At 57.5% G+C, this 9307-nt stretch overlaps 1 protein-coding gene across 2 annotated transcripts; it reads right to left on the reverse strand.

Annotated features, from left to right (window-relative positions):
* Positions 1–2585: 2585 nt before the first annotated feature.
* Positions 2586–8553, reverse strand: LOC125628961 (G-protein coupled receptor 54-like). Of its 2 annotated transcripts, none has more exons than XM_048834186.2 (6): positions 8434–8553; positions 7536–7926; positions 5330–5454; positions 4965–5100; positions 3641–3879; positions 2586–3391 (listed from the first exon to the last, which is right to left on the reverse strand). In XM_048834186.2, exons 2-6 carry the CDS (start codon positions 7843–7845, stop codon positions 3041–3043), a joined length of 1161 nt encoding a protein of 386 aa, XP_048690143.1. In that variant the 5' UTR covers positions 7846–7926; positions 8434–8553; the 3' UTR covers positions 2586–3040. The 2 variants fall into 2 exon arrangements, with proteins under 2 accessions (XP_048690143.1, XP_048690142.1); XM_048834185.2 differs by having other exon boundaries at positions 2586–3394.
* Between the last annotated feature and the right edge of the window lie 754 nt (positions 8554–9307).

The following is a 9307-nucleotide window of genomic DNA, read 5'->3' on the forward strand; positions in this document are numbered from 1 at the left end:
CTAGCAGTCAGGACTCCTGGGTTCTATTCCCAGCTCTGGGAGGGAAGTGGTATCTAGTGGTTAGACCATGGGGGAATGGTTCTGGGAGTCAGGACTCCTGGATTCCATCTTTGGCTTTGCAGTGGGCTTGTTATGTGACAAGAAAATTGGTTCCATTCTCTATGCCTCAGTTTTCCCATCAGTAAAATGGCGACACTGAGACCCCAGCTGAAATCAGAACCCTGTTGTGCCAATTTCTGCACAGAGTGAGAGACAATCATTGCCCCAAAGAGCTCACAGTCTGACAAAGGAAGGGTTAACATCCACATTTTACAGATGGGAAACTGAGGAATGAGTGCAATGACAGGACTTGCCCAAGGTCACACAGGGAGTCTGTGGCAAAGCTGGGGATTGAACCCACATCTGCTGCGTTCCAGTCCAGTGCCTAAACTAATGGAAAGAAAAAACACAATTTCCTCACCTCCATGCAGGGAGTGCAAGGGTTAATTCATTAGCACTGAAAAGCACTGGGGGCGGGATATGAGAGCAGTGATAGCAATATATAGCACTGTTACCACAGCTGACTGGAAAAACAGCACAAAATGTTGCCTCGATTCTTAAAAAATTACGTATGTTTCCAAATGTTTATATTTTAAAATACAGATCATCGAAAAACCCAAACAGTTTGGACACAATTTCTCATTAACACATTTTTTTGGAGCGGGGGGGGGGGAGGGTGTTAGCAAAAAATCAATTTGGGGACAAAAATGTGCATGAAAAATCAAAATTTGGCGACTTGCTCCCCACTGCAATGATTCCACTCCAGTGGGTGCCAGCACCGCCTCATCCGAGCTCTCGCTGTCCTTCGCCTCCCGTCACATCAGAGTACGCTGCCTGGGAGGCCCTAGAATTTGGTCAGGAGCAGGAGAGGATTTGGAGAGTTTCACTGATACTTATTTAGTCACAAACTTTAGGGCAACAGCGGGAATCATTTAAACAGCTTTGCTCAGCCAACTGGTAAGAAATCCAGCAGCACATGACATATGTGGCTAATAAATACAAGGGATCAAATGATTGACCAAACATTTGTTCCCACAGGGGGCGTGGTATGGACGCTGGGGGGGGGGGGGTTCAGTGGACTGCATTGCTGCCTTTCTCAGGAGCGTGTCTGTGTGCAGGGTGAGGATGGGGATGGGGAGCAGGCCACTGTGGGTGACTACCCAGTGCATCGTGGTCAGGGGGGCCTGCCCTGGTCAAGAGACATTTTCGAAACTTTTGACCGTGTTTTGACATTTTCAAATCCCCCCTCCCAATTTTCTAAGGAAAATTTCATCAAAGTCCACATGATTTTGCCAAAATTTTCAGTTTAACCAAAATGGCATTTTCTGATAGAAAATGGTTTCAGCTAAAATTTTCCAACCAGCTCTGAGGAGCTTTGTTCCCCCTTGTGACTCCTCTTTGCGACTCCGCTGCCCCCTCCCCACTCCCAGGTGCATTCCTGGGGCTCCAGCACTTTGGGACACAAGGCGCTGTTCAAACACAAATGATGACACTCCAGGTGTTTCTCTGCTGGCTGCAGGCATCCTCTGACTGCTGGGGGGCTGGCTGCAGGCAACCTCTGGCTGCTGGGGGGCTGGTTGCAGGCAACCTCTGGCTGCTGGGGGGCTGTAGACAGAACTGGCCCAGCTATTCACTGCAAACAGGTTACTCAACCCATTCTGCCCATGAACCCATCACAACTCCAGCAGATTTTCTCAGACACTGAAATTGTTGGCGGAAGGGGGTTATTTGGGGAGCTGTTGTGGTTTTTCCACATGCCACGGCTTGCATGCTGGAGGATGTGGAATACAGATGGGAGAGCGTAGTGTGCGCGTTTCTCCTCTGGAGCAGTCTGCAGTGACTCTGGCAACAAGATGACTGCTAGCTCCGTGCCTGATCTGCGCAGGACATATGGCTGTGCCAGCCCCAGCCCTGGTTTTGTAGCTCAAGCTATCTACAGCAGCTCTTGCTTTTAGTTGGGATGTTGCCAAGATGGTGGCCATCACACCTGCTGCCCAGGGAGCTCCCACATGAATAGGTTCTGCAGCGGGCTCAAGAACACACTACTTAGGTGCCCTAAATCTGACCCACCCCCACCCCACAGCCCCCAGGGCTCCCTGATGGCCACTGGGGAGGGGGTGGATATTGTCTGTTTCAGTCCCAACCCTCCCCACACAGAACCCCCACCTGGCAGGCTGAGCTGCTTTGGATTGGCCAACAAGCCTACGCTGAAGGATTCTTGTCATTGGCTAGTTGCTTTGTTTTTAAACCTCATTGGCTGCATGGAGCTGGGGGGAAGGTGTAACAGGGGGACTGATGGGAGCAGCAAAGAGCTGGCCAGATCCAGCCAAGCCCTGCGCTCTAGGGACTACAGGTGCTGCTCGCCGAGGGCCATACATTGGCTGGAGCAGAGGGGCCTGCGGGGGCTTGTCTCAGCCCAGGTCCATATGGATGAGTTATTAAGCTGTTGTCCCCCTTATTCAGAGGCAAGGCTTTACTCTCAATCCTCCAGTCTGGCATAGGAGACACCTTGACAGATGCCCCCCACCCCAAACATCAGGCTAATGTCTCCTTACAAAGCCAAAGAGCTTTATTTCCAAATGCTCTGGGCAGGTCCCTGAGGTGCCAGCGGGAGATGCTCATGGCTACAATGATGTGCCAAGGACAATGGTATGGTGGGAGGAGGGAGGGAAGGGAGGCGTCTGGCTTAGGACCCAGACTTCCCAAAGTGTCCACTCGTTTCTGGTTGCCTCAGTATTTGGACTGTGAGGATGCCTCAGCCAGAGGACAGAGGAACCCCAAATAAGAAGGCACTTTGGGAAGAAACCCTGACCCCTTCCAAGCCAGGGATTCTGAAGAACCAGTCACCACAGCTTCCATTGAATGGTGCCTCTTGTCCTGAGTAATGTCAATGTGGCCCGGCAACCATATTGGATTTACCACCTCAGCGTCCAGTCAGGAGGAGCAGGCCGCGCAGGCTGGCACGACTGGGAGGCCTCCGGGACCCCTGGAAGGGCTGGGACTAGATCTCCTCAGTGACAAACTTCATCTCGGCATTGTGAGAGCCGGAGAGAATGGTGCCGACCCGGCGCCGGAAGAGGAAGGGGAAAGCCTTCTTGAAGGACTTCCTAAAGCTGTCGCCCATGAAGGCGTAGACGATGGGGTTGATGGAGGAGTTGGCGTAGGACATACAGTTGGCCCATGTCTTGATCTTGTAGGTCTCGTAGTTGGCCTGGAAGCTATCATAGAAGCCCTGGAAGAGGAGGTAGAGCTGGATGGGGCCCCAGCACACAGTGAAGAGTACCACGATCACCACCACCATCTTGGACACCTTGGCCTTTGTGGCGACAGAGCGCTCGGACAGGTGCTGTACCTGCTGAGAAAGGGGAGCAGGAACATAGAGGCCTGGTTTAGAGCAGGGGGGCTAGGAGCCAGGACTCCCTGGTTCGATCCCTGGCTCTGAGAGGGGAGTGGGGTCTAGTGGTTAGAGCAGGAGAGTTGGGGGTGAGGACTCCGTGTCCTGTTGAGAAAAGTCCTGGGGCTGGGTGATGGGGCTTCCAGATATATTGGGCAGAGGGGGTCCCCAATACAGAGACACCCCAGTTTACTGCCCCTGGCTCACCTGGTAGTTGTGGTCGATGGGCTCCACAATGGGGCGCCCCACACGCTTGAGCATGACGGAGTAGCAGAGGCAGATGGTGAGCAGGGGCAGCAGGTAGATGGCTAGGAAGGTGTAGAGGATGATGCTGCGCTCCTGGCTTTTGCTGGCGAAGGCCTCGATGCAGTAGGTGCGCAGCCCATACCAGTAGCCCACCTCAGTGCGGTGGTACATGGCTATGGGCAGCGAGAGAAGGAAGGAACCTGGGGACAGGAAGGCAACAGGGTGAAAGGTATGACAGGGCCAGTGCTCTGGGGAGGCCTGGGGTCCAGCCATGGCTCTGAGCATAAAGAGAACTGATTTGGCACATTCATGAATGGCTGAGGCTGATCAGCGGAGAGGGTTAGCATCCGTCTCTGTTCAGCAAAGACCCAGGAGCGTAGAATAGCAGGGGGCTGTGGGGCGGGACTGAGGGGCAAAAGCAGAGCTGAGCTGGCGAGGCAAGGCCTGGAATAGCAGAGGATACAGGGTGGGATTGAGAGGTGCCAGCAGAGCTGTGTGTGTAGGGAGCCTGGGCTGAGGTAGCAGGGAGCTGTGGATTGGATTGAGGTGAATTAGCAGATTTGTGGGTGCTGGTGGGTTAGAACCAGAACAGAAGGTGGAAGTTTCTATTGACCATCAGATGCTGAGGCACAAATATTAATTCCCTCTGCCTGTGTTCAGAGATCCCAGATAGGGTGACCAGACGTCCCGGTAAAATTGGGACTGTCCTGATATTGAGCAGTTTGTCCCGATATTGATGCCATTTGTCCCGATATTTTGTTTCGGGCGCGTCTTTTTGGTTTTTTCCCCTGAGGCGGTGGTGACAGGCAGGGGGAGCGCCTTTTCAATTGTTACACTCACCCGGCACATCTGGGTCTTCGGTAGCACTTCGGCAGCGAATACTTCAGTCGCTGACATGTCCGGGGCTTCGGCGGCATTTCGGCAGCTGGTACTTCTTTCTTTCTCGGCAGGATTTATTTCCTGCCGCCAAACGTGCCGGGTGAGTGTAACAATTGAAAAGGTGCTCACCCTGCGGCGGTCCCGATATTTTGTATTTACCATCTGGTCACCCTAATCCGAGAGGAGACCTTGCGCTGGGTATGGAGCTGTGCTGCTGGGCTCAGGACTGGCCAGAGTCAGGCCAGGAATCCCTGGGGAAACCTTTTACAAGATCTTTGCAGGGTTGGTGTCCTGGATGCATGTTCAGGGACACAGCTCTCCTCCTTCCTTCCCTTCTTTCCACCACCCCTGGGAGGCCTTTTCCCCAACTCTTTGCTCTCCCCTGGCCCTGACACATCCCACTCACTGATCCAGATGGCCACGCTGACGCCCATGGCCACGCGTGGGGTGCGGTAGCGCAGCGACTGCAGCGGGTAGAGGGTGGCGTAGCAGCGGTCCATGCTCATCGCTGTCAGGGTGATGCAGGTGGCCTGCGCTGTCACCTGCAGAGAGCAAGGGCGGCCTGGTGATCCAAGGCAAAGGCAACTGGGGGGCCCTGGGCCCTTTGCCAGTCACCGCCCTTCCTGCAGGGCAGGGCCCTGGGACTGTACAGCATCCCAGGTATCAGCAGCTGTTGCATGTCCCTCCCCAGCACACCCATGCACACACTCACCCACGCATGTTTGCACCCCCAGCATAACCAGCCCCTCCCCCACCCACAGCCAGCCCCACCTGTTGCAAGTAGTTGACGAGTTTGCACATGAAGTCGCCAAAGATCCAGCTGGGCAGGGGGTAGAGCGTGGCGGTGAAGGGGACACAGCACACCAGGAAGATGATGTCTGTGGTCGCCAGGTTTGCTGGAACAGATGTGGAACTGGGATCAGGGGGCGGGGCCATTGCGGGGACTGGCCAGACAAGCGGGGGGCGGCTCTGTGGCTCAGGTGCCAGCCTGGGAGCCAGGAGTCCAAGGTTCAATGTCTGGCTCAGCCACAGACATGGGCAAATCGCTTGGCCTCGCTGTGCCACAGTTTCCTCCCTCTGCTATGGAGATAACAGACCTGCCTGTCCACATAGAGATAAACCACCAATAATTGATGGGCACTGGGTGATGGGGGCTGTATGAACCCCGAGCCTGGGCTGAGTCCCCCATCCCTGATGCACTCAGAGCAGCGCCTGGGAATGAAGGGTTGGGTGGGAGTGGGCAGTGATTGGGAATTATGGGCAGGGCGCCTGTCAGCCCCACATTCTCTACTCCCCTTTGAAGATGCCAGCCTCCCGCCTACTCCCCTTTATCCCCACTGTCTTCCGCTGGCCAGAGCCTCTACCCCACCATTTATCCCCTAGCTGCAAACACCTCTCTCTCTATTCCCCCAACTTCCCTACCTGCACCCTCCCAATCCCCAGCATGGCTCCCCCCATTCCTCCAAACCCCCATATTCCCACACTCTGCCCCAGATATGCTATAAGAATCTGAGCCACTCACATTGGGGGACTGTGCATCTGGAACCCCTGGAACAGATGTCCCAATGACTTGCTTTCCTCTGATCACACTCAGTGCTCTTGCTCAGGAAACCTGCCTACATTATCTTAATTGTCTGTCACCTTTGCTCTGTTTAATCATGGCTGGTTTCCTTGTCCATCCAAACAGTTTGGTGTTGTAAAGAGCTGGGTTTTTAGGGGAGCTGTGTCTCGGGAACTCCTTGCTCACATAATCCCAAATTTGGGTCACTAACTCTATCCCAAACCCCCATGAGGCATAGCAATTTTCAAGACAATTGGAGTCAGCGTGTGGATTTCAGAGGACTTAGAATAGTCCCTCTTTAAACAGAAAGCAAGGCTTGACCCCAACCACAGCAGAGTGGGCGCTCTGTTATAATGGGGGAACGCAGTGCTACAGGGAATTTACAGAGTCAGGGGTGTTGAGGGAGCCCTGGGCTGGGGTAGCAGTGGGCTGTGTCTCAGGATTGAGGGGCATTGGCTGGGGGAGCCAAGTGCCACCCTCTCGCTAATGGGCAGTGCATGTTGTTGAGCTGTGATGATGATCATTGGTGGAGAGGGGTGTTTCAGGCCAGGAGTGGTGTGCAGGGGCTGGCACTGGGGGGAGGAGCAGGGGGGAAGGCACCCAGGCACTGGGGGTGGTGGGGGTGGTGCTGGGGCACCCACCAGGAGTGTGGTGAGACACCCAGGAGCAGGGGGGCTGGTGTGGGGCTGGAGCTGAGGCAGGGGAATCCACTGGGGTGGAGGTGATCGGGAATGGAGTGGGGCGCTGATGCTGGAGCACCCATCAGGGGGAGGGAAGGTGCCTGGGGACAAGAGAGGGCTGGCACTGGGGCACTCAGCTGAGGGAGAGATGGTGTCCGGAGGTGAGGGTGGGCTGGAGCTGGGGCATGCAGCTATGGCAGGGAAGGTGCCAGAGGATGGGGGAGCTGCCATTGGGGCATCCAGCCAGGGGAGGGGAGGGATAGTGTCTGGAAGAGAGGGGGGGAGCAGGTGCTGGGGCACCCATCTGGGGGAGGGATGGTGCCCAGAAGTGAGGGGGGCAAGTGCTGGGGCACCCACCCAAGGGAGAGAAGATGCCCAGGGGCCAGGGAGGGCTGGCGCACCCAGTCAGGGGAGGAATGGTGCCTGGGGTCCAGGATGGGGGGGATGGTGTTGGAGGAGCCAGCCAGGGGAGGGATAGTGCCCAGGGGCTAGGGAGGGCTGGCACATCCAACCAGGGAGGGACGGTGCTTGGGGGGGGGCAGGTGCTGGGGCACCCAGCCGGGGGAGGAATGGTGCCCGGAGGCAGGGGAATAGATGCTGGGGCACCCAGCCGGGGGAGGGATGGTGCCCAGGGGCTAGGGAGGGCTGGCACATCCAACCAGGGAGGGACGGTGCCCAGGGGTAGGGCAGGTTCTGGGGCACCCCGCCAGGGGAGGGATGGTGGGGGGACGCTCACCGATGTAGAAGTTGGTGGCTGTGCGCATCTGCCGGTGCTTGGACACCACGTAGATGACGAGTGAGTTGCCCACCAGCCCCAGCAGCATGATGAGGGCATAGAATAGCGGCACCAGCCAAGCATCCGTCAGGAATGGGGGTGATGTGTCCTCCCCACTGCTGTTAAAGATCCACAGCCTCCTCCTGCTCTGGCCCCCCAGTGAGCTCATGTCTGGGTGGGGGGCAGCAGTGGGTACTGGTGTCCAAGAGCCGTTGTCCAGCCAGCCGCCCGACGGGGAGGGCTCTGCATCCATCCTCGGTGATCCTGCCATGTCTCCAAGCCCAGGGCAGGCGAGCACTGGAGCCAGGACTGGTCCCTGTTTCCAACGTGCCAGTCCTGGCCAGCTTCTTCCCTGTGGGGGAAAACATGTAAACAAAAGGGAAACTGAGGCAAGGGGTGGGGGTTGATCCACCAGAGATGGGGCACAGAAGCCAGAGCCAGCAACATCACCCCCCCAAACACACACCCCCAGAAACAGGCCAGCTGCTCCCAGTGCCTTGGCTTTGTCCTGCAACTATCACCCCGAGACACCCCCTGCTGAGTTGGGCGCCCCACCCTGCTTCTGTCCACACACTGAGCTGCGCTCAGCTCCTGAGTACCCACTCCTAGTCCAGCCGGGCATCCTTGGGCCGTGCGCTGGGCCTGAGTTAGCCCCAGCTACTGGTGGGTCCCCTATGGAAGTGCGGGGGCTGGGAACCTGGACTCCTGGGTTCCCAACTCTAGGGGGAAGCAGTATCGGGGCGGGAGGGGGCTGGGAGCCAGGACTCTGGTTCGATCCCTGGCTCTGGGAAGGAAGCGGGCTCTAGCCGCCCCACAAGCTGCTCCCAGTGCCCTGTTCCCCTTCACCCCCAGCTCTCACCTGCGCTGTCCGGGACGGGGGCGGCTAGCGCCGGGCGCGCCGGAGGGCTCCGCGCAGGGCTGCGCTCTCCCACCCCGGACGCTGCGAGCGCGGGTCTGCAGCCAGGCTGAGAGCGGCTCCCTGAGCCCCGCGCAACTTAATGGGGAGAGTGGGGGGGGGGGGGGCAGCGCCAAGCTCTGATTGGCTGCGGGGTGGTGGGAGCCAGCGCTGAGGGGGCTCGTCCCGGCAGGGGGCTCCAGAGGGGCCCCGGGGGGGGGGGGGGGACGGACCAGAGCCCTCGCCTGGAATCCACGGGGACGGGCTCGCACCCCGTGCCCAGTCTCCATGGAGCGGTTTGCCAGCGGCTCCCTTCACGGACTGACCGGAGAAGTAGGAGCTCAGGGGGAAAGTAGGGGACGGAGTGGAGCCGGGACTAGTGGTTAGAGCGGGGGAGAGGGGCTGGGAGTCAGGACTCGTGGGTTCTAGTCCCAGTTCCGCTGCTGCCTGTGTTGTGAGCGACCTTGGGTAAGTCATGTCTTAGTTGGTCCCTTGGGACCATGCTCCTTGCCTGCTTGCTGGGGTCTGGGAGTGAAAATATTTGTAACCAAAGGCAAAGCTGCCCCCTTTGTCTGGGCACGTGGACTCATTTGGCAGAAAACATGCCCCCTCCCCCCCCATGCCATGTGTGTTGCTGGGCATCGGGGAGGTTCTGACACCCCCCCTCCCCCCAGTGCCTTGGCACTGCAGAGGGCAGATATCCGCGGGTCTGAGGGACAAACGGCCACTTTGGCGGATTTCACCAAAAAGCCGCATTCAGAGGGAAGCAAACAGCAGAAATGTGGGGGTGACATTTCCAGGAAAATGGGTCATAAATTCTCCCCAGTTCGGGGGCTCC

The sequence above is a fragment of the Caretta caretta genome, chromosome 20 (assembly GCF_965140235.1).
Source record: "Caretta caretta isolate rCarCar2 chromosome 20, rCarCar1.hap1, whole genome shotgun sequence".
In the NCBI taxonomy this organism is placed as follows: domain Eukaryota; kingdom Metazoa; phylum Chordata; order Testudines; family Cheloniidae; genus Caretta; species Caretta caretta.